Source organism: Hyperolius riggenbachi, chromosome 5 (genome assembly GCF_040937935.1).
Source record: "Hyperolius riggenbachi isolate aHypRig1 chromosome 5, aHypRig1.pri, whole genome shotgun sequence".
Lineage (NCBI taxonomy): Eukaryota > Metazoa > Chordata > Amphibia > Anura > Hyperoliidae > Hyperolius > Hyperolius riggenbachi.
Genome location: NC_090650.1, coordinates 405,360,251 through 405,386,535, shown reverse-complemented (window position 1 = coordinate 405,386,535; position 26,285 = coordinate 405,360,251). Strand labels below are relative to the sequence as shown.

Sequence of the window (26,285 nt, the reverse complement as noted above, 5' to 3'; positions counted from 1 at the left end):
ATTTATATAGCACTGATATCTTTCGCAGCACTGTATAGAGTACAAAGTTTCATAACGGTTAGCTCCATCCACATCCTGATAATTCCTTTTCCCCAAAAATCTCCCAAAATTTTCAGCGACACGCTCGGCGCCCCAACCCGTCAACACTCCCATAAAAAAAAATGGTTGTTTTGGGGAGGTTGTCTGTATATAATCAGCACCGGGTGTCAAACTCCCTAGGTACACCACTGATGGGATGAGCTACTTCAAAACCAGCTATGAAAACAAAGTTTGTATAAAAGAGGTATCATAATAGTCAGTTGAATATTCTGCTCCATTGCTTGTATTGTGTATACATGTGATGTCAAACGGGAACTACCATCCCTAAGCGGGAAAGGGGATGCTTGACACAATTTGTCGATAATATGCAGCACTCATTTTTGTCTAGACATCAAAAAACCTTCAGCCAGGAAATGTTTACAACCTCTGCATATCAGGTAGCCAGACCAGTTTGTTGACCAGCTAGCATTTCCTTCACCCAGGCTCGGATTTACATCACAGGAGCCTATAGGCACAAATGTTATGGCACCCTGGACTTCGCCCTCTATGAACCCACAACCCCACCGCTGAAACCACACCATGACTATGCTGTCTGGCACAACTGTCACCTCTTCCCTACTTCCCCTGCCCAACATACTTGGCCACAGGTACCCTTTAGTATTGAGGTTTACTTCTGGCAACCTAATATTTAGTAGCTAGAGGTGCCCCCAGGTTTTAGGTAGCTGAAGATGCCCCTAACTGAAGGGAGATCTGGTCCGTGGAATGCCGAGAGCTGGGTGAGCAACCTGACATTTACGCTCTGCTTAGGACTCTGCGTAGGGAGGTGGCCGGGACCACTTCAGAAGAGACGGTAATACGGTTTTACACATGAGAAGCTTTTGTTTTGGGGTGTGTTTGGAAGCCAGGGCTTGGATGCTAAAGGGAGCAACAGCGTTTTGACACACTTGAATACAAGAGGCAATCTGGCGAGCAGGGACATTAAAGGGGGAGGGGGGTGTGACCCCTATACTCTGGTGATAGATTATTCACATCCTGGGCTACCTTGTGGCTGCATGTTTTGTGGGCATACACAAGTGGAGAATCCAGTCCATTACTCAGTCTGCACTATGATTTGCTTTTATAATGTTTTTTGTTTTAAGATGTTGACTAAAGGAGTGTGCGATAGTTGGATGCTGCATCACTTGAACACTGAGCACTGGTAGATTGGATTGTATGTGTATTAGACTATTGGGTGGTCTGGACTACTGCGCTTCACCATAGGATAAGTACTGTGATTACATGAGATCTGAAGCATGGTTTTTTACTACTGCTTTCTGCATAGGGAAGGAGGGAGGGAGGAATTTGGGGAGGGGAGTGAGCTGTCTTTCTATCATCAGGCGCCTGTAGGCACGTACCTACAGTGCCTTATGGTAAATCCGGCCCTGCCCTGCTATTAACTTTAGCGGTTAATAGCAAAGCTCCCGTAAGTCCTAGAAACACCACATTTTTAGGGTTTATTAAACAGAATCTTGTGAACAAGATGCAAAACATTTTTTTCAAAAAGACCTTATAGTTTTTGAGAAAAACGATGTTAAATTTGGGGGAAATTTCCGCGATTTCCGGTGGAAATTCCGCATCACAATGCGGAAATTGGTAGCGGAAGGCGGAATCGGTAGCAGTAGTGGTAATTGGCAATGGTGGAATGCGGAATTGGAAATTGGCATTTCCAACCATCCCTACGCACCTGTGAAGATTTTTATGAATTAGCGCACAGAAGTCTAAAATACCAAATGTGGTATTTATCCGACGAGATTTTTTTTTTTTACCGCAAACCCTTTTGTGAATTGACCCCATTGAGCTTAGAATATGGAACATTTTCACCATATTCTAATGGTCTGAGATTTCGGTTTTGGGCTGTAAGCCATGATCATCAAAATAATAACAAAGGCTTGAAATATCTCACCTTACATGTAATGAGTCTATTTCATATATTAGTTTCACCTTTTAAGTTTAATTACTGAAAGAAATTGACTTTTGAACGATATTCAAAATATTAATAATACTAATTGTTGTGAGTTTTACCTGTATGTAAATATATAAAAAATATATATACATATATTTACGCGCACACACACACACACGTGCACACGGATTTGGGTTAAAATAGTCTTCCTTCCATGCAGTGCACTTTCTATAGGTTGTATGGCTCCCCACACCACCCCCTGCCCCCTATATCTTCTCTTTCAATCAAACTAGCAATAATGCAGCTTTCACACTTATAATTGCTTTTGCCGTCACCTCTGAAGGTGTCTATGTGATCAATACGTTAGAATAGAGAATGACTGTAGTGTTTACTCTCCCCTGTGCTGCTCATATGAAGCCTTTGCACACAGCCTCTCTGCTGCTCTGCCTGTGGGTCTCTCGGCTACTGTACTGGGGATTATGGCTTCTCTGCACGTGTCATTATTGCGCTGTGATCTCTTTTTTCTCCCATACGTGGTGCCTTGGTGTCTGGATTTCTGTGGGTCCTCACCCTGCCAAGCATTATATTATGTTCTGGAATATGATATGTTGACGTTTAATAAAGCCACTTAATCCTTTATTTACAGTTGTGCACTTAATACTCAGCTGTTAATAATGAAATGCACAACTTACGGGGTTTATTCCTTCTTGTAGCCTGTTTTTTCAAGCAGTGCTAAAATGATCACTTTTTGGCGTTCGTATATACACACACACACACATATATATATATATATATATATATATATATATATATATATATATATATATATATATATATATATATATATATATATATTTATTTATATTTTAATATATATATAAAACTTACAGACTGTAATTGAGCAGAGAGAATAAAATATACAAACATAATAAGGCCCGGTTCACATTAGCGTTCCCTGTCCGGATTTTCCTGATCTGATCCGGACCGTATACTGTACAAACGGAACGTACGTTCCGCATAGCAATGCAAAGTCTATGCGGACGTTCACACGTGTCCGTTCCGTACAGTACGGAGCCGGACCGGATCCGGACTCCGGACACTTTTCCAACATGCGCTATTTTTTGGGTCCGGATCTCCGGCCCACGCACCCGAACCGGAGCCGGACCTGAGCCTGACAGCACCATCCGGAACACAGAAACCAATGGGGAATGGAAGGCACAGAACACACTGCCTACAAAAACCTGACGTTCTACCCCACTTCCTATGCGTATCCAAGCGCCCATTTCGGATGGGGACACATGGGCCAAGCATGTCTGGAGTGGAGCAGCAGTGACAGACGTGCTGGAGCTGTTTGGCAGAATGTCGGAGGTGGAGGTGAGGCCTACAGCAGAGGAACCTGATTCTACAGGTGCACTAGGTGCACCTTCTGCTGACCCCAACATTTTTTTATTTAAATTTCACTATTTTTTGCCCACGGATCCGGATGGCAGCCTGATGCATGCCTGATACAAATGGACCGGATCGGATCCGGATCAGAACCGTACGGTTCTGATCAGGATTAGGTCCTGATCCGATCAGGATCCGATCAGGATCCGGTCCGTTTACTTGCCAAAACGCAAGTGTGAACGGGGCCTATATCTACTTAAAATGTAGAAGTTTAAACATAAAATAAAACCATGTGATATCTTTTTTAGGAGTATCTTTTTTAGGAGTAGGAGGATAGATATAATTTTTTGTCTCCTCCGTTTATTTTCACCTCGAGTTCACTTTAACTCCAGAGCCCATAGGCAATTCACTTTTTCTCCTTCGTTTTCTCCAAGTTGATATGTTCACACCCTGTCAATAAAATGCCCTTTAAACCTCCAGCAAACACAAAAATATATAAAACCATTTTGTTAGTACTTTTTCTTCTACTTTTGGTCTTACTTTTTGGCCTTTTTTAATTGTGAGATAATGAAAAGTTAATTTAAAGCGGAACTGAAAGAAAAGTCAGAGCTGTACCCAAAATAGTTGAATGTATTTGTTGTTGAAGATTCTTCTTTCTTCTTGAATGGTGCAGGCTGGATGGGACGCCAGAAATTAGGGATGGTCAAACATGTTGTTTTCCGATTTAGCAGAAATTCTGATTGTTGCTAATTCCGATTCCATAAATTTCTGATTTCTGTTTTCCGAGGAGACTTTTTTGGGGTTATTTTTTGCATTCTCCGATTGGCCAAATACTTCCCAGTTGTCTCTGCAGTCTCTGATTGGTACAATGCTTCTGAGTTCTGTGATTAAGCTAAAATTACAGAGTTGTAGGAATCCAATTTCCATTTTCCAGTTTCCCAGGAGTCCTTTTTTTTGGTCATTGTTTTCATCCTCTGATTGGCCAAATACTTTTGAGCTGACTACATTCTCTGATTGGACCAATGCTTACAAGTTCTGTGATTGGGATACAATTACCGAGTTGCTGCAGTAATGTGGTATTTCTGCAGAATCCGAATTAACATCCCTATTGGCAAATAAAGTCACAGCTGTGCCCAATGTAGCTGGATTAATTTGTTGTTTGAAGATTCTTCTTTCTTCTTGTATGGTGCAGGCTGGATGGGGCACCAGAAATACTGCAGTATAGGTGAGGTGCATATTAAACATTGCTTTGTTGTCTTTCATTACCTATTAGTAAGTGCTGCCATACTACTTGGTCTGGTTTGTCGCACTATACACTATTACTGCTGGTTTGGATGCAAAACTGATGTACGTATGGAATACTTCACTGCATCTGCGCAGCACTCCAGTGACAAGGATCTACTGAGGAGCTGAGGAACATTAGGTGTTAATAACCTCCATAAAATTCTCTGTTTTTCCTCCACTGTAACAAGTGGTAAGTTTATAGCCTGCAATCTATTGATGAAAAAAAGGTGGAAAGCAAGAATGAAGTCAGACCACGACACAATAAATAAGGCCCAGGCTTCATTATGTGTCTAAGTGACTGAATGGAAGGTCTAGATGGTGGAGAAATATATTGGAGTCTCGGAGCTAACAGTGATAATAAATGGGAATGATTACAAAGCTGATGGGCCCTTGTTATGTGGGAGAAAACAATATGTTGTGGAGGGTCAGGCTGAAGATGGGAATTACCCATGCTATTTTGTGGCAAAAGTTTATTAATGAGGAACTGTAACCAAAGATTGAACTTCATCCCAAATCAGTAGATGATACCCACTTTCCCATGAGAAATCTTTACCTTTTCTCGAATAGATCATCAGGGTGGTCTGTGTGGCTGACATTGCAGTGAAACCCCTCCCACAGAGTGATGTTAAGACCTTGGTCCTGACAGTTTCCTGTCTGTGAGCCTTGTTGCATTGTGGGAAATAACAGCTGTTTCCAACTGCCAAGCAACCAGTATCTCCCTCTGTGCATATGTGTATCTATAAAAAAAATTAAAAACTTTTAGCATATCGCGCTGTTGGGGGTGTGGTTATAGATGACAATTGGTACAGTCTTTTTTTTTTATGTCTGCCAATAGTAAAGATGATTACGTACAGGCTAATTGTGGATCAAACAATATGAACAAATTACCTCAATGAATATCAATCATTTCTTGTTCTCTTTTCTATTTTTTAACGTCTCACTTTGCAACATATTGATTTTTCCCCCTTTTTTTTACTAAAGTTCCTCTTTAACCATCCTGGCGGTATGGACGAGCTCAGCTCGTCTATTACCGCCGGAGGCTGCCGCTCAGGCCCTGCTGGGCCGATCTTCTTCAAATAAAAAGCAGCACACGCAGCCGGCACTTTGCCAGCCGCGTGTGCTACCTGATCGCCGCCGCAGCGCGTCGATCCGCCGCGTGCAGCGGCGAAAGAGGGTCCCCCCAGCCGCCGGAGCCCAGCGCAGCCGGAACAAATAGTTCCGGCCAGCGCTAAGGGCTGGATCGGAGGCGGCTGACGTCAGGACGTCGGCTGACGTCCATGACGTCACTCCGCTCGTCGCCATGGCGGCGAGGCAAGCAAAACAAGGAAGGCTGCTCATTGCAGCCTTCCTTGTTACGCTTCAGGAGCGCCCTCTAGTGGGCTTTCATGCAGCAACTTTCAGTTGGCTGCATGTAATAGTTTTTTTTTTATTTTAAAAAAAAAAACCCTCCCGCAGCCACCCTGGCAATCTTAATAGAACGCCAGGGTGGTTAAAGGAAACCTAAACCGAACAAGAAAAAAAGAGTTTCACTTACCTGTGGCTTCTACCAGTCCCCTGCAGCCGCCCTGCGCCCGCGTCATCATTTAACGATCCTCCGGTCCCCCGCAGTGACTAAGTTTCATTTTGTGTGACTGACTAGTCGATGGCGACTGCGCCTCCTCAATCATGTTCCCATTGCTGGGAGCGTCCAGTCTCCTGTACATGCGCAGTAAGAGATTTCCGAGTACTGCCACATGTGCAGGACGATCCTGGCAATGGGAGCGTGATCGAGGATATGCGCAGCCAGAGGCACGCAGGCGCAGTGGCCATCGACTGGCCAGTCATGAAAAAATGAAATTTAGCTGTTGCAGGGGACCGAAAGATTGTTGAGTGATGGCGTGGGCACAGAGTGGCTGCAGCGGGCTGAAAGAACAGGTAAGTGAAACTCTTTTTTTACCATTCGGTTTAGGCTCACTTTAAGTTTCCTTATAAATTTTATTCAGTAAAGTTCCTCTTTAACAAAGCAGGTTATTTTGGCGCACTATGCTGAGCGCCATGCCCCGAAGTTGGGCACCATCATAGCAGCAACGCCCCGCATATCGGTAATTCTGAGCTCTGGTGGTTGCCACTTGCCAGACCCCAAATTACATCTTCCTCCGAGTTGAGACAACTCGGAGGGGGAATAGTATTTAATGTCGCCGGGGAGTTCAGCGGCATCAGATAGAGACATCATTTGGCTCTCCCCACGCCGAAAATGAGCAGCGCTGACACAATATGTGCTCCCTCTTTAAAGTGTAACTGTCAGGCATAAAATAAAAAAATACATGTTTAATTTGTATCTAGTAAACAAGTAATGAGGATGCTAACCAGGCAGTCCAAAAGCTAAAATCACTATTACTTTTCTTGTTGATAAATGATCATTCCCAGGTTACCTGACTCTTATTTGGTACACACACAAAAAAAGGAAGTTGCAGGGCATACTGGGTTGCCTTTTTTTGCTTCTCTACTTTTCCCTCAGACTTAACTAATGTAGTCTGATTGGCTGAAGCCTCTTTAACTCTTGTTTTCCCCTATCACACCTCTGCTCATGTTCATCCTCTCTGATTGGCCAGTATTTCTCATGCTGAGACAATGCACTTTCTATTATGAAGGGTGGGCTATGCATACCCAATCAGGCAGAGGAGAGTAAGGGAGGAAATGACATCAGGATTGGCTTCACAATAGCCACAGCTAAAATGGGAAAAGCTAAGAAGGATTTTCTCTTTTTTTCACTAAAATCAAAATTTGGACAGTGCATTACATATGTTATGTAAGTAGGGCAATTATTCATCTACTTATATATGTGCGGTTTTTTTCTGAGATACTATGGCTGACAGCTCCTCTTTTTATTGCATCGATATAGTTTGAAGGAATGGCTTATTTCACCGTAGAGCAAGTGAAACGCTGTCCCTGTTTTATCTTCTTCCTCATCAACCCGCCAGCTTTCCAAAAACTAGTTGAGCGACTCTCTCGTCAAACTTCAGAAAAAAACAGAGGATTATTTATCCAGACATCTTCTCGCCTAGCTTGCAATTAAAGGACATGTAATTGAAATCTAGTGTAATGGTTGTGTTGGGTGATTACACTTCAGCAGTCACAATTAGAGTTGATCCACAAGATTGCATATTCATCTATTCATCCCGCTATTCACCAATTCTGATGAAAAACATTGTCTGAAATTATCCCGCCTCGTACCCGTCTCACAGTCTATTTATGTCAACCTCATCTCATATGTGTATATATTTCGGTGGCCTCCTTTGCAATCAGGTCCTTTTTTTTGTTTTGTTTTTCTTGTTGGTTGATGTGAAAAACAGCTGGAATATAAAACTTAAGTTCTGAACTTCCCTTGCCACAGGAGGAGGTTAATGTACCTGTGCCCCATATTTAAGCATATATTCTGTAGTTCTTCATAGGAATGCACATTCGGATTCCACTGGATTGAAATACAGGTCCCCGACACCATAGCTCCCAACTGTCCCTCTTTCGGAGGGACAGTCCCTCTGTCCCGCTTTCCTCCCCATTTGCCCCTCTTTCAGGACTTTGTCCCTCTTTCTATGTAAATATATATATATATATATATATATATATATACTTCTCTACTAAAAAATTCTGTTTGATTGACAATAAACGTTATTCCCGTCCTTTAAATTGATATATTACTAATTTTAAAATGTTACTACGAAGAAAGGACCAGTGGGGTTTGAATTTTAAAACAACATATTTTTCTTATGAAATCTTGATGGTAATGCGTGACTAGGGGTGTGACAGGGCGTGACTAGGGGTGTGGCAGGGCGTGACCAGGGGTGTAGAAGGGGCATGGCTTAAGTGTCCCTTCTTCTCATCTCAAAAAGTTGGGAGGTATGCTGACACCCCGTAGCTGAAAAATTAAATGACATGCCAGGTGCCTGTACACCAAAAACAATTGCTTCAGACCACTTAACCCAGTGATCTGCAATCTTGGCTCTCCAGCTGTTAAGGAACTACAAGTCTCACAATGCATTTGCCTTTATGAATGTTAGACATTTAGACATTTTAGTCATCATGTTAAATCAAATTGTAATCAGCAGTGCTGTATCTTGTATCAGTGTTCATATTTGATGTATATCATTGTCTGCATCATTATGTACCCCTTGTTTGTTTTCTTACATTGTACAGCGCCACGGAATATGTTGGCGCTTTATAAATAAAATATAATAATAATAAATAATAATGAATCATGGCTGTGGCTGTCAGACTCCTGCAATGCACTGTGGGACTTGTAGTTTTTTAACAGCTGAAGAGCCAAGTATGCAGATCACTGACTTAACCTAAGGGCCTGTTTCCACTAAACGCGATTTTTTTAATGCAGAAAAATTATGGATGGCATGTTGCAGATTTCTGCACTAGATTCTGACTCCAATGAATGTCTATGGGTCTGTTTCCACTAACGTGCTCATTGCATGGGAATGGGAAATGATGCATGATGCAGAAATCTGCAAATTGCGTTTAGTGGAAACAGGCACATAGGCAGTGGTGTAACAATAGCCCGTGCAAGGGATGCAGCCACAGGAGGGCCCTTAGGGGGAGAAGCCTTTTGGGGCTGGCTCTGGGACTCTCCCGGGCTATTTGTAGGGGCAGGATGGGGTGCAGTACAGGAAGGGGGAGCAGAAGGCACAAACAGCAGCCCACCCCAGTCTACCATCAGCGCTCCCCTCTCCAGCAATGACAGCTGGGGGAGCCCCATCCAAGTTTTGCAAGGGGGCCAAGTGATTACGAAGCTGTGTGGATGAGTCTGGGTTTTCTGTCCAGCGCATCCCCGACATCCCTTTACATGTGCTGCAGCCACCAGGGGGAGCTCTTCTGTATAACAGTATACAGATTTTCTCATCTAAAGGAATGCAGAAAGGCCTCTTTAAATGTCACCTTCCCTGCTCTGCTACAGTGAAGACCCCCCTTCCACCATGTCGGATCAAATCAGGGTGAGAAGCAGGGCTGTTTGGCTCTCCCTATTGGCTGTCTATCAGTGTTACACATGGAGAGAGCAAGTTATTGGCTGGTCAGAGCTGGAGAAAAATATCAAACACTTTTGCCCGATTTACCGAATGCGTACATTTTTGTGAAGTGCACTCTCTTGACATTTCTTGAGCCATTTACCGCACAAGTTGGTAATTTACCTTACTAGTCAGTCGTTCCAATAGTAATAGGTTTAGTGAATTTGAATTTGGGAAGGTGATCCTTAAAATCAGCTGTTTTCAGCACCGAATGCGGAAATGCTTAATGAATTAAGGCCCATGTGTTTATTTTAGATAATTTTACTCGGTTTAGGTTCTCTTTATACTCCTTCGCTTCCCCCCACATTCTCTCTCATGGAAGTCTATCTATAAGAGGAGCTGTCAGCCATGCTATCTCAGAAAAACAAAACACATATATAAGTAGACAAATCCTTGCTCTACTTACATAACACATGTATTGCACTGTCCACGTTTTGATTTTAATTTTTAGTCTTTTTTCTACAGTAAAAAAAGAGAAAATCCTTCTTAGCATTTCCCATTTTTGTGGCTATTTGTGGCTATTTTGAAGCAAATTCTGATGTCATTTCCTCCCTTACTTTCCTCTGCCTGATCCCCCCCCCCCTCCCTAGAAAGTGCATTGTCTCAGCATGAGAAATCCTGGCCAATCAGAGAGGAACAGAGGTGTGGGAGGGAAAGAGGTTTCAGCCAATCAGGCGGCATTAGTTAAGTCTAAGGGGGAAGTGGAGAAGAAAAAAAGGACAACCGAGCATGCCCTGCAACTTCCTAATTTGTGTACCGAATTTTGTGTATACCAAATAAGAAGAGTTAGTGTAACGAGCTTACCTTGTCCCGATGAATTCAGCAACTGGTCCAGCGGCGTCTCCGGCGGGACTCACTCTCTGGAGGGAACACCCGCGTTGTCCGGTCCGGGCGGCATCCCCGGCAGTCCTCCAGCCGGGAACCAGGAAGCGTGCCTATGCAGTCTGCCCAGGCTAGACTGTCCTCCTGAGGGCTGAGCTCTATTCTTCTGCCTGTTTACTTAAAGTGGATCTGAGGTGAACTTTTACACATTGCATAATTGTGTTCCTTTCCTATTGTTTATAGGGCATTCCTCAAGCCAAATACTTTTTCATTTTTTGTTTTAATACTCTAATTCCCTATAAACTAAAAAAGCCACACCCACAGGTTTTCAGAGAGCCAAAGCAGTAGCAAGGGCTCATGGGAGCTCAGTCTGGGCAGGAGGAGGGGGAGGTGTTACTAGCCATTGATTTCAGAGGCAGAGGGGAGGAGGAGAGGGGATTAGGCTGATGGCTCAAGATACAGATAAGCCTGCCTCTGTGTAATGTTTACAAACCACATGGCCGCTGTCATTGTATCACAGGAATAAATAATCATATTCTATTAAAACTGTTTGCAGCTAGATTTCCTGTGTAAACCATCTAAACTTTATATAAGATATAGAGACAAGTTACTTGTTATAGTTAGTTTTTCATCTCGGATCCGCTTTAAGGCCAGTTGCTCACTGGCCTTGATACTAATCAGTTCGCTGGTTTCAGGTCTAGCTAGACAGCCTGCTGAGATACTTTGATATATTGTGTAGACGCACAATATATAGGTACTCCAGTTAGTCAGTCATTTGTTATTTTCGTGTTATTATTATTACTACTAGCTGATTGCCCGGCATTGCCCGGGAATATATTTGGCTGGTGTCGGCTCCACCCACTTTTTCTAACCCTAACAATTAATCAATGACCAAGTTTGTGAGCTTTGTGGTCTTTGGCATCAATAATTTGTATTGAAATGACAAAATCTGATGGGTTGTTTGTGGCTCCACCCCCTTTTCTGAATTTGAACCCCAGTCACCCAATGACCAACTGTACCAGGTTTGAGGCCTGTGCCATTAACAGTGCAAGAATGGTAGCAATTAAATATTCCACTTGAAAAGCAATAGGTGAAGCTTTATACACTATTGTAGGCTCCACCCACTTTTCTGAATATTAATCCCATTCACTGAGTGAGCAACAGTGCAAAGTTTAAGAACCCTCCAATTAACAGTGTAAGAATGGCTGCAGTTTACATTTTCCCAGTGAAATTTGTATTTGTCTCCACCCACTGATGACCCGACATTGCCCGGGTATGTATTTGACAGGTGTTGGTTCCGCCCACTTCTTCTAACCCTAACGCACAAACACTCAATGACCAAGTTTGTGAGCTTTGGGGTCTTTAGCATCAATAATTTGTATATTCCCATAGAAATTAAACAAATCAGATTGGCTGCTTGTGGCTCTGCTCCTCTCCAGCATTTGAACCCCAGTCACCCAATGACCAACTGTAGCAGGTTTGAGGCATCTGCTATTACCAGTGTAAAAATGGCAGCAATTTAAATATTCCCCTTTAAAATCGACAGGTGAATTTTGATTGGCTATTATATGCTCCACGCACTTCCCTGAATATTAATCTCAGTCACCCAGTGACCATCTGGGCAAAGCTTGGGAACCCTGCCATTAACAGTGTAAGAAGGTTTGCAGTCTACATTTTCCCAGTGAAATTTGGTTTTGGCTCTGCCTTCTTTTTGTCACCTGGACATACAGTCACTCAATGACCAAGTTTATGAGCTTTGGGGTCCTTGGCATCAATAATTTGTATTTTCCAAGAAATGAAACTGTTTGTGGCTCGGTCCCCTTTTCTGAATTTGAACCCCAATGACTAATTGTAGCAGGTTTGAGGCCTCTGCCATTAACAGTGTAAGAATGACAGCAGTTTCAATATTCCCTTGAAAATCAATAGGTGAATTTTGATTGGCTCTTGTAGACTCCACCTACTTTTCCGTATATTAATCCTAGTCCCCCAGTGACCAACTGTGTCAAGTTTGAGATCCCTGCCATTAACAGTGTAAGAATAGCTGCAATTTATATTTCCCCATGTAAAAAGTTGTTTTTGGCTCTGCTCACTAACCTTGACATACAGTCACTCACTGACCAAGTTTATGAGCTTTGTGGTCTTTGGCACCGATAAGTTGCATGTTACCATTGAAATTAAACAAATCTGATTGGCTATTTTTGGCCCACTCCCTTTTCAGAATTTAAATCCCAGTCTCCCAGTGACTGACTGTACCAGATTTGAGGCCTCTGCCATTAAGAGTGTATGAATAGCAGCAATGTAATTATTCCCCTTGAAAATCAAAAGGTGAATTTTGATTGGCTGTTGTAGGCTACACCCACTTTCCTGAATATTAGTCCCAGTCACCCAGTGGCAAACTGTGTCAAGTTTGACAACCCTGCCAATAACAGAATGGCTGAAATCAATTTAAAAAATCTGATTGGCTGTTTGTGGCTCCACCCACTTTAGTGAATTTGGACCCCAGTTACCCAATAACTGACTGTATCAGGTTTGAGACCTCTGCCATTAAAGGATACCACAGCTGAATAAACAGATAACTCCAGTGTGTGGGGGGTCAAAAGTACATACTGTGACCTCCTCCTGCCCCCTCCGTCTGCCGCTGTTCATGCACTATTCATGCCAGTGTCCCGGCAACTTGCTTGACCCTTGACCTGAACATATTTCTTCCCTCTTCACTTCTGGCCGGCGCATAGCTTTCGGTTCAGAAGCACGCTGTCCTCTCTGTCTAATCTGGGCTGCGTGTGCGCTCCATTACACCAAGCGTCACATGATTAGCATGTGACGCTTGGTGTATTGGAACACACACGCAGCCCAGATTAGACGGAGTAAAATGTAATGTAAATGTTTCCCCTTGAAAATCAATAGGTACATTTTGATTGGCTGTTTTTAGGCTCCACCCACATTTCTGAATATTAATCCCAGTCACCCAGTGGCCAATTGTGTCAAGTTTGGGAACCCTGCCATATAAAAAATTAAGTTGTTGGCGCCGCACACTTTTTCTAACCTTGACATACAGTCACTCTATCAAGTTTATCAGCTTTGGGGTCCTTGGTATCAATACTTTGTATATTCCCATTGAAAAATAAACAAATCTGATTGGCTATTTGTGGCTCCGCCCCCTTTCTGAATTTGAACCCTAATCATCCAGTGACCGACTGTACCAGGTTTGAGGCATCTGCTATTAACAGTATAAGAATGGTAGCAGCTTAAATATTCCCTTTGAAAATCGAAAGGTGAATTTCTATTGGCTGTTGTAGCCTCCACCTACCTTCCAAATTCTTAATCTCATTCACCCAGTGACCAACTGTGCAAAGTTCAAGAACCCTGCCATTAACGGTGTAACAATGCCTACAGTTTATATTTTCCTAGTCAAATTTTTTTTGGCTCCGCCCACTTTTTGTAACCTGGACACACAGTCACTCAATGACCAAGTTTGTGAGCTTTCAGGTTCCTGGCATCAAAAATGTGTGAATGGAAGCAGTTTATCCACCAAGGAAATCTGATTGGCTGTTTGTGGCCCCGCCCCTTTAGTGAATTTGGACCCCAGTTACCCAAAGACACACTGTAGGAAGTTTGAAGCCTCTGCCATTAACAGTGTAAGAATGACAGCAGTTTAAATATTCCCCTTGAAAATCAATAGGTGAATTTTGATTGGCTTTTTTAGGCTTCACCCACTTTCTTGAATCTTAATCGCATTCACCCAGTGACCAACTGTGGCAAGTTTGAGAACCCTGCAATTAACAGTGTAAGAATGGTTGCAGTTTACATTTTACCATTGAAAATGAACAGCGGAAATTTGATTGGCTGTTTTATGCTCCGCCCACTTTTCCTAGATTTGTAACCTCGGTCACCAAGTGACCAACTGTGCCAAGTGTGGGGACTCTGGCTTGATTACTGGCAGAATGGCAGCCTTTTACATTTTTTCCATTGACTTGAATGGGTGAAATCTCATTCGCTGTTTGTAGCTCCGCCCACGTGTGCAGGGGGGGCCGCGAGACCCCCAGAACATATCATCCCAGGTAGTAAGGGATCTGTATACCAAGTTTCGTTCAAATCGGTCAAGCCGTTTTCGCGTGATCGCGGCACATACACACATACATACATACATACATCTGATTTTATATATATAGATTGTCATTATTCTGTGTACCGACTCCTGCCTGCCCTCTGACTCCGATTTTGCCTAAAGATTCTGCACCTCAGTCATCTGATCTCTGTTACCGACTCTTGCCTGCCCTTTGACTCCGATTTAGCCTAGCGATTTTGCACCACAGTCATCTGACTCCTGTTACCGACTCGGCCTGTCCCTGACTCTGTTATTGTGTTTGATCCTTGCATTTTGATTGACATCTGATACATGTGTATAACCCTACTCGAATTGACTACATATTAGCTTAACGAATTGGTACCTCAACTTTGTAAAACTTGTGCACAAGTTCTGACCTGACTGATAATTCATTGTACTATTTCTGTTTATTTATCTGTACGTCATCTCGTCACGCCCCGGCGTGATAGTTAGTTAAACTGTGGAATTATCATTTATCAACAAGAAAAGTAATAGTGATTTTAATTTTTGGATTGCCTGGTTAGCATCCTTATTACTTGTTTACCAGGTACAAATAAAGAATAGATTTTTTATTTTATCCCTGACGGTTACACTTTAAATGCCTCATTCTCTTTCTCTCCCCCATTTCACGAATTCTTCATTCTCCCTATCTCTCAGAATGTCGCATTGTCTCTAGTCTCTCCCTCTTCCAGCTAGCAGTATTTCATTGAAGCGGCATCTTCCCTGCATGCGTTTTCAGCATCTCTTCACATCCCATCTTGTCTACTCATTATATATATAGCATTTAAAAGTACAGCAAACAGAGAGGGAGCGCTTTTTTTTCCTCCCTGTTTACTTTGCCTTTAGGCACACTGAGAGCCAAACAACACAAGGCGTTTGATGACACATGTGGTAAAAAGCAAGTAAGAGTTGCAATATCAGCGGCTGATCGGCAGAGAGCCCCAAACCAGCGTCTGCCATTCTCCGATGAAACGGAATCGCGGGGATGGTAATGAGCAATCCACTGTTTCAATTACTTCACATCAAGACAGCTGATTATATTTGCAAGGCAAATCAAACAAGAGGGACACACTTTGAAATCCATTTTTTTTCTCTTACTTTAACCGAATAGTTTTTTATTTTTTTTTTAGCATGTCCAACGGAAAATGTCTGGAGAGTTAATTTATGGGCTGACATGCGGTGCTGGAACGCCATATAAACTATTCCTTTTTATAGATTGTTCACAAATTCTCTCTGAAATTCAATTGCGCTCTTCCACGCAGTTGTCTCTTCTGCAAATTGTCAGAGCAAAGCCTATGCAGCATAGGCAGCCCAAGAAGGACGTCAGAAACCTGCCGCTAGTTTCAAATCCCGACTCCCGGGAGAGAGAATCACTTTATGTTTAGTTAGGGTGGAAAGTGGCACTTTTTGGATTTTTATTCCTGCCTTTGTCCCCATTTGGGGGAATTTCCCCTCCTTTCCTGTCCCAAGAATAGGTGAATAAGTTCCTCCAACAAGGACAGTGTTAGTTAAACCTTCCTTTATATAGAGCAAGGAAGCACTATAGAATCAGTGGTATATATTTGCTCCCCTTGTTTCCTGTCCCCAGGACTACCAGGCTGGAAACAGCGAAAAAGGGCACCACCAGCTCCTAAATTACCTCTAATAGCCGCTAAGCACCTATGGCAGTGCCCAAAATATTGGTGGATAGAGTTAGGCGAGTGGGGGTCTTTAATGTTAGACACTGGTGGGGGGGTCCTCACCAGGGAGTCTTAAAGATTAAGTATCGCTCCTCCCTTCTTCCCTCATCACTCTTTCCAATCAGGACGTCAAACTCAGACTCCAGCTCCTCCTGTCTTCCCTCATCACTCTGTCCAATCAGGACTTTGACCTCACACTCCAGCTCCTCCCTTCTTCCCACATTACTCTGTCCAATCAGGAAGTGGGGATGAGAGATCAGGTAATCAGCAGGCTTGCTTGACTAGTCTGTAATGTTTGGTTAAGTGCCTCTAGTCTTAAAGAGGCTACAGTCAAAAAAATAACAAACATAAAAAATACATATTGTTTCCTGAACATTTGTAGATACTTCTGAGGCTTTTGTCTCCTCCCACGATGCTCTGTTAGCCAGTAAATCAGTCCAGACGTTTGCTCGGGATCTAGTTGACCATGCATATGCAGTAGTTCAGTGCCATGGTGCTGTCCATGCAGGCAGGGGGAGTGTTTTATCCAAACACATGGGATCCAGCGCAGGGGATTTAGGCGCATCCGGCGCCACCATAGACCGTAATAGAAAATACGGCTATAGCGGCACACAGACAGTGAGTAACTTTGGCGCCGTCGGAAGATGCCACTGAACTTACTTTTAAAACACTGTAATTCAGCTGCCAGCAATAGCTGAAAACCGAATCACTTCATTCCCTACCAATGGACCTGGAGGGGGAATAGTAATTAACACAGCCTGGACATATATTAGCTTTACCCTGCGCCCAAGTCTCCCGGCAACAATTTACTTTGTACTCAGTTTAATCACCTTCAAGCACTTTCAAGCCTATCTAAACCCCTTTTTTTGTGTGTGTGCTTGGACTTTAAAGTGGCACTGTAGTGACATAAATTTGAATGTCGTAAATTACTCAGGATACCCACTAGCCGTACATCAACATGCAGTCCTGCCTTCCCAGTGATGCTTATCCCAGACTGTTTAGCTATGCAGAATTATTTTTCCAGAACATTCTGGGAGACCATGCATTATTTTCACTGGCTTCGGAATTCTCAGAAACAAACATTCTGCAGACCTGCACCTGACAGGACTAAAAATGCTGCCACTTGTGATAAATTTCCGAGTGTAAACAAAGACACGACAAATAACATTTCTATTGCACTTTACCCTTTGGTCTCCTGTGTCAGAGGCAGAGCCCTTAACCAGTGCTCTATCCAGCCACTAATCACAAATCTAGGTGTGGAAAGATTTTACAATGGGCAAACACTGGCACACAGGCTGGATTCACAGTCATCAGTTGCATAGCGCACATGTTATAATGTATGTGCAAGATCAAAAGGTTGTGAGTGGGCGCACCAATAGTTCAAAAGTCGGGTGCTTGGTATTATGGCATAGGTCTGCCAATCAGTAATATCCGAACATCAAATATACCAGCCCTCCGTATTCCAGAGGAAAAACACTCTTTTATTGAGCCATTATATCCACAGTACTGTGGATATAATGGCTCAATAAAAGAGCATTTTTCTTCTGGAATACCGAGTGCTGGTGTACTTGATGTTTTTTTATAATGTATGTGAACTGCAATGGAGACTGGACATAGCCTGCATGCAGCCACTTAGAATAACACAACCCATTACAATGCTGTACTCTGAGCAGCCCCATAGAATTTCACAGGCATTGAGATGACATGCAGAATTATTCTGCTATGCAACTGAGCACTGTGAACTAGGCCTTCAAGGGAACCTGATATGAATAAAACCAAAAATTCATACATACATGGTGCTTCTTCCAACCCCCTATGACCTGATCGCTCCCTCGGCACCGTCATCCGCCTTCTGTATCCTCTGTAAGGGCTCCCGGTATCTTGGCCAGACGGGGCTTACCGCGCATGCACAGCCTGGCCGTGCACGCCCACCCTGCCGTGCTCCTGTTGCTGGGAGCTTTCTGAGATATGCAGTACTATGGTATTGCGCAGGTGCAGAACTCTCCTGGCCACGGGAGCGAGATGGGAGAGCGTGCACAGCTGCACTACGCATGCACCGACTGACCCCGACTGGCCGAAGATACCAGGACCCCTTACAGAAGATCGAGGAGGCAGAAGAAGGCGCCAAGGGAGAGATCAGGCCAAAGGGGGCTGGAGGAAGCCCCAGGTATGTGTGATTTTTTTGTTTTTTCCTATGCATCTCGGGTACATTTTAATCATTTATAAATACTGTAAAAAACGAAGCAATTTTTATTCATTAAGTTATTTTCACTACAGGCCCTCTTTAAATGCCAGTCCTGTTGAACTGATTGCCGTCTCGCTGCTTCCATGAATATTGCTAAAGAATAAAATGACTTTCAGAAATCCCAAAGCATTTTGTTTTATATGGCACTAATGAATCTGATATACTTCCATTGTAACCCAGAGAGCAAAGTGCATAATAGAGAGAAGGCGATGAAATGAAGTAAAATTATTTTTTTGAATGGCGGTCAATCTCCAACAACAAGAGAATGGGTCTACTCTGTCTCAAACGTTCTCTCATAATAGACCACATTGTAGAGATAACCATGTAACAGTGTACCTGGAAGAGTAATTACGCCCACTATACGTATATTGTAAATTCCAAGCACCATCTCACTCAAGACACAGAAACCCTCTCGCTCTGATAGGTCTTATTTAATAGACAATTGCGGAGAAGAAAGAGAGTTATCTTCAGTAAGAGATGTTGGTCTTCTCGTAATTCTGCACTTTCATGGAATGACACGACAGAAAAAAAAAAGTTCAATGAAAGAAGTGAAGAAAACGATGTGGACACACAGGATTATGTGATATCAATGGAAACCCACTGTAAGGAAAATCTGATATTTGTATTCTTTCTTAATAAAGGCCCCTTGTTGAGCGTATACCGTATGCCTCTTCCCCAGCCTCTAAGGCTTTGTTCCCACTTGTACTAGGGTTGGAGGCCCCCCAAAATAAGTAATGCAATGAAACAGAAAATAATAAGGAGGAGGGAGGTGTCTTCGGAGGTGCTCGGATACCCCCAATCACGTATTCGAGTGACCGCGAATTCGACTCGCCCACTTACGAATTGACTCGTGATCACCATCACGAATATAAACAGATCGGATTAAAAACCCGCCGACTTTAGCGGTTAATAGCAAAGCCCCCTTACATGCTAGAAACACCAAATTTGCCAGATATGTTAAAGCGGAATGCAACCCAGCATTTCTTCTTTGCTGTAAAAAATTATTTACAGCTTATTATATACTACCACCATTTTTTTTTTAGTAGAGCAGCATTCGATTAGTTAAACACAGCGTTTGAAAGTTCAGCGCAGAGAAATCTGGACGCATCCGAAGTAGAGATGTTATCTTGTGTTTACTTAATTGTATCAAGTGAGGAATGTGACACATTCTCTGACTGTGCAGAAGCTCCTGGACACAGACAGACGCTCAAAGCATTTTTGCCTTCAATACAACATGAATAAAACCAGTTATGAATAAAATGCAAAGGCAGCTCTCAAAGCAAAAAACTGTACTTTTAGGAACTTGTCATTTCTAAATGAATAATAATACCTATGCACAAATGCAAATGTGATAACCATTGGCATATAAAAAGTAGGAAAACATGTTTTTGTTGAATATTATGTCAGGGTTCTATACCGCTTTAAGAAGAACAGTGGGAAGAGGACATTTTTTTTTTCAAAAAGACCTTAGAGTTTTTGAGAAAATCAATTTTTAAGTTACAAAGGAAAAAAGTATACATTTATATGCAGTAAATGACAGTTAATGTGTTTACCGCATTTAAATGTATACTTTTTTCTTTGAAACTTTTTTTCCTCTTGTTTCCACTGTTTTTCTTAACATATCTGGCAAATTTGGTGTTTCTGGTAGGGATGGGACGAATCCACAATTTCTTCGAATCAAATCCGGATCCGAATCTAAAAAGGTTCTCGAATATCTCGAACCTTTCGAATCCCGAATCTAACGAATCCTGCACATAAGAATTGTGTGATCCATGGTATAGTTGCCCGCAGTATAGGTACCCAGGCATAGGTGCCCACACTATAGGTAGCTAAGTAAAGGTGTCTTTAGTATAGCTAGCAAGGTATAGGGGCCTTTACTATAGGTTGCAAGGTATAGGGGCCTTCAGTATAGGTTGTAGGGTATAGGGGCCTTCAGTATAGGCAGCAGGGTATAGTGGCCTTCAGTATAGGCAGCAGGGTATAGGGGCCTTCAGTATAGGTAGCAGAGTATAGGGGGCTTCAGTATAGGTAGTAGGGTATAGGGGCCTTCAGTATAGGTAGCAGACTATGAGGGGCTTCAGTATAGGCAGCAGGGTATAGGGGCCTTCAGTATAGGTAGCAGGGTATAGGGGCCTTCAGTATAGGTAGCAGGGTATAGGGGGCTTCAGTATAGGTAGCAGGCTATGGAGGGCTTCACTATAGGCAGCAGGGTATAGGGGCCTTCAGTATAGGAAGCAGGGGGGGCTTCAGTATAGTTAGCATGCTATGGGGGGCTTCAGTATAGGTAGCAGGCTATGAAGGTGCTTCAGTATAGTTAGCAGGCTATGAGGGGCTGCAGCATAGGTAGCTGGGTAAGGGGCCTTCAGTATAGGCAGCAGGGTATAGGGGGCTTCAGTATAGGTAGCAGGCTATGGGGTGCTTCAGTATAGTTAGCAGACTATGGGGGGCTTCAGTATAGTTAGCAGGCTATGGGGGGGATTTAGTATAGTTAGCAGGCTATGGGGGGCTTCAGTATAAGTAGCAGGCTATGGGGGTGCTTCAGTATAGGAACAGGCTATGGGGGGCTTCAGTTTGGGGGGCTTCAATATAGGTAGCAGGCTATGGGGGGCTTCGGTATAGTTAGCAGGGTATAGGGGGCTTCAGTATAGGTAGCAGGCTATGGGGGTGCTTCAGTATAGTTAGCAGGCTATGGGAGGCTTCAGTATAGTTAGCAGGCTATGGGGGGCTTCAGTATAGGTAGCAGGCTATGGGGGTGCTTCAGTATAGGTAACAGGCTATGGGGGGCTTCAGTTTGGGGGGTTTTAATATAGGTAGCAGGCTATGGGGGGCTTCGGTATAGGTAGCAGGCTATGGGGGGCTTCGGTATAGTTAGCAGGCGAAGGCGATGGGGCGCTTCAGTATAGGTAGCAAGCTATGGGTTCAGTATAGGTAGCAGGCTATGGGGGGCTTCAGTATGGGGGCTTCAGTATAGTTAGCAGGCTATGGGGGGCTTCAGTATAGGTAGCAGGCTATGGGGGGGCTTCATTATAGTTAGCAGGCTATGTGGGGCTTCAGTATAGGTAGCAGGCTATGGTGGGCTTCAGTATGGGGGGCTTCAGTATAGTTAGCAGGCTATGGGGGGCTTCAATATAGGTAGCAGGCTATGGGGGCTTCAATATAGGTAGCAGGCTATGGGGGGCTTTGGTATAGGTAGCAGGCTATGGGGGGCTTTGGTATAGGTAGCAGGCTATGAGGGGCTGCAGTGTAGGTAGCAGGCTATGGGGGGCTTCAGTATGGGGGTCTTCAATATAGGTAGCAGGCTATGGGGAGCTTCAATATAGGTAGCAGGCTATGGGGGGCTTTGGTATAGGTAGCAGGCTATGGGGGCCTTCGGTATAGGTAGCAGGCTATGAGGGGATGCAGTGTAGGTAGCTGGGTAAGGGGGCTTCAGTATAGTTAGCATATCCTCCTCCCTTCGCCCGCAGCCTCCTCCGCTTCCCCCCCCTCCTGCATAAATAAGGAGAAGCAGCCTCTCACCTCCAGTGTGGAGTGCAGTGCGGCAGACTTCACTTCCTAGTTCCCCCTAGTGGCCGCCAGACCGGCTCTTACTGATGACTTAGTAAGAGCCAGTCACTAGTGGGAATAAGGAATTCTGCAGGAGGTCTGCCTCTCCGGGCTCCACGCTAGAGGTGAGAGGCTGCTTCCTCTTATTTATGCGGGGGGCAAGCGGAGGAGGCTGCGGGGGGAGGGAGGAGGACATTTGCAAGCGTATTTACTAATATTCGAGGGATTCGTGGATTCGCCGCATTCGTCGTCCCATCCCTAGTTTCTGGCATGTAAGGGGGCTTTGTTATTAACCGCTAAAGTTGGCGGGTTTTTAATCACGAATACCATGATCACGAGTCAGGGAACAAGTGCAATCACGAGTGCATTCATGATTAGCATTCGTGAACGAGAGCCAATCACTAAAGCCGATTATGACGTCGTGATCGCAAAAAAAACAGCTTGTGCTCACGAGTTACTCGTGATCACGAGCTTGTGATGAGCACCACTAGGTGTCTTTACCACTGTAACAAATGCTGGAGAGGCAGCCGCGGGGAATAGCGCTACCACCGCAGCTGCCTCCAGCTCCCTGTTTAGCAATGTATCCGTGCCTCAGGTGTCTAGCACGCCGAGGACGGGTCTGTCAGTTTCATATAGGGTTGCTTTGTCGCGTGTGCGCGTGCACAGACAGGACCTTTATGCGGGGAGGAGGCGCGTCAGATGACCGGCCGGTCGGCTGACGTCAGAGGAGCCGCTCGCCGCTCCTCATTGCTTGATAGGAGGGGGGCGTGGCTGAAGGGTCTCCTCTGTTTCAAAAACCTAGCTGAATCACTCGCAACTTGTCTGCTGTTGCAAATACTCTGTGTTAGTGCTCAGACAGACCCTTAGATAGTTCCGGTGTGCTTGGATCCGGGAGGAAACCGGGAATTTCACACAAGATAGGAATTGTTTGATAGCCTTAAACATTTACATTACTGTGTTATTATTTGTGCATGACTATGGCTCATTCTGACTATTCTGCTCAGTGACTTTGCACCTCTGCTCATCTGATCTTGCTGCAGACTCTGCTTGCTTAAACCTTTCTGTCTCTGCCTCCTGATTTTGTACTGCCTCTGTCTGTTGCCGAACCCCATCTGTCTGACTACTCTACTCTCACCAGAGGGCCCTTGACTCTGGTGAGGGGCACTGTACTGTTAGTACACACCAGCGCCTCTGGTGAGGTATTGCCAAAGCTATTAGTACTATTGTTGCCAAACCCGATCGGTCTGACCACTCTACTCTCACCAGAGGGCCCTTGACTCTGGTGAGGGATACTGTACTGCTAGTACGCACCAGCTCCTCTGGTGAGGTATTCCCAAAGCTATCAGTACTACTATTGCACCAATCACTCATTGCTATTTGTTGTCACATCAGCTTCTTATATACCAGCATTATAGGTGATTCTGCAGATCACCATATAATCCGGTATATATCTGCATTATAGGTGATACTGCAGATCACCTAATAATCAGAATTCTGTTCTTTGCTGACACAAATCATTACAATCACCAGATGTAAGAACTCAAACCACAGGGTAAATGTAAAACGATTAAATGATTTATTCAGCACAACTAAAATGACAATACATTTCATGGATCTCAGCCCACTTCTAAAGGTCAATACAGGTGCCTTTAAAATATGGTCACAAGCATGGACGCCATAAATACTGTTCCCGCTTGAGCTGAGAATAAATATTTTTTGACAGTTCTCTGCTCACCATGAAACTGACAGTGAACGGCTCCTATTTTATATATAGGAGCAATTCACACTTGGCAACGTATCCGTGGGATCTGTTGTGGTAAGCGGGCCGCACTTCTGTGCTGTCCCCGATAATCCCGGGCCAGGTGAATGTACTGCCACATATAGCCTATGGGGGTAACGCATCTGCCCCAGGGTACAGCCAGACCACACATGATGTATCTACTGGTGGGAACACAGTCTAATACTAGATGTCATTAAACCATCATAGGTACGCAGGTCAGGTGATCTGACACCCGAATGTAGCTACACTGGAGGCCTGCTTGTTTCAGGTGTGGGGTCAGCAAAGCAGCCAGTCAAGTAGAAAGCATCAAACATATGAGAACTACGTGTGGTTTGGGGGTTAGCTGTACTTATGAAGGAAGGAAAGGAGAAAAATGGCAGTACTTGTTAATGGGAGACATCATGGCTATTTTAGTTGTAAGAGAGGGAGGATAATGTATGTGTTTGTTAAGGGGACATGGTGGTGGCACTTGTCATGGATGGGACATGATAGTAAAAATCCAAACATTTGTATAGTGCTTTTCTCCTGTCGGACTCAAAGCGCTCAAGAAGCCACCCTGCAGTGTTAGGAAGTCCTGCCTTGAACTCTTTACTGAATAGGTACCAACTCTAGCCAGGATTCAAACCCTGGTCCACCATGTCAAAGGTGGTGCCCTTAAGCAGTACACTATCCAGCCACTTTGATATTTAATTATTAAAGGGCAAGAAATATGATGGCTTTACTTCCTATGGAGCGAGGGGAGATGATGGGTGCACTGAGTAAATAGAGGAAATTCCAATTTGAGAAAGTGCACCACAGGAAGTAAATAAGGTGTGCCCAGGCCCAGGCCGAGGCAGAGGCGAGAGAGGCTCCAGCCTCAGGGTGCAGTGTAGGAGGGAGCGCACAACTCACTCAGCTATAATTCTACTATTGTGTTTGAAGCAGAGAGAAATAAGAAAAGGGGATACATGGCAGTGATTGTAAGCCAGATAACTAGAGATTAAGGGCCCATTTCCACCATCGCGAATTTGCATGCGTTTTTCGCATGCGAATTTGCATAGCAATACAAGTGAATGGGACTGTTTCCACTTGTCAGGATTCCTTTGCGTTCTTCTGTGCAGAAAAAAATGTGCATGGCAGAGCCATCAGAATTTGCATACCGCAAACCGCTATGCGAATCGCATACAATGTATTTAATAGGAAATTCACATGCGGTTTGGGTATGCAAATTTTCATGCGAATTCGCATGCGAATTCGCATAGAAACAATGGAAAAATCACACCAGCACTGCCATGGTTGCATTCGCATACATCGTCATCCATGCGAATTTGCATAAAATTTGCATAGACCCGCATGCGAAATTCGCATCCGCATGCAAATTTTTTCCGTGACGATTCCCACCGCATAAGTGGAAATGCAGCCTTAGGTGTTCTGGGGGTTGGGAGCCCTGGGGCGCCTCTTAGTCTATTAGTGTGTGATGGCTGGTGTAGGAGGGATGGAGGGGCATACTTTGGTGAATCAGCCTTGGGTGCTAGAGGACCTTGTCCCGGCTCTGGGTGTGCCACGACCCCAGCTCTTGTGTCCCTGGGGCTCTGCTCCACAGTAGAAAGATGGGTCAGCACTAACAAAATGTAATATATAGCTCTTTATTCCATCACACGGACTGTTTGTCCGATCACAGGAGGACTTTGAAGCACTGGACCAATCAGAGAATTAGTATTGTGCTGCAAAAATCGGATTACCATAGAAATTTTAGGCTAATCAGTAAACTCTGAAGTATTAGGCCAGTTAAAGAATGTACACGTTTACCACGGAATCAGATCGGAAATGCAGATTCCACATAATAGCGTACATTTGTGAGAAGCATCTTTTGACCGTCTTGTGTTGATAGCAGATTTTCCAAGTTCTCTGTTTATCTCTTGCTCGCTGTACAGTTTATGAATGCATTAACATGATATTATGGTTAAACAAAGTTCACAGTGTTATTTATGAAGTTCTATTAACGATGCTGTCTTAATTATGTTCCTGACACGGTACCTTCATCTTTCCTCTCTCAGAATTACGGAGCAGCTCCTGCGGGAATCCTGGCGTACCGCCAAAGGGCGTCCTGTCTGGCACGAAGTTTGATGTTGGTGACAAAATCCGATACAGCTGTGTTACAGGGTACATTCTCGATGGTCACCCGCAGCTCACGTGTATCGCCAACTCTGCAAACACGGCAACCTGGGATTTTCCTGTTCCTATATGCAGAGGTATGTTTCAGCAATGTGCTGGGTAAAATAAACAAGGTTTCTGTCATATTTTAAAGAGAACCTGTCAGTATTTAGTTCTTTTTAAACAACGACGGGCGCTGTACACTTCTTATCCTTCTATGAACTCCTTCATCTCAAGTCCACCTGGAATTTAGGCCTTGTTTACTTGGAGAATGCACAG

General features: G+C 43.9%; 1 protein-coding gene across 1 annotated transcript in view; it reads left to right on the top strand.

The window, feature by feature from the left end:
• CSMD3 (CUB and Sushi multiple domains 3) overlaps positions 1-26,285 on the top strand; it is a 1,539,978-nt gene that overhangs the window by 403,499 nt on the left and 1,110,194 nt on the right. The window contains exon 4 of the mRNA XM_068237930.1: positions 25,910-26,104. Coding sequence (XP_068094031.1) covers positions 25,910-26,104 — 195 coding nt within the window. The remainder of the gene's footprint in view (positions 1-25,909; positions 26,105-26,285) is intronic.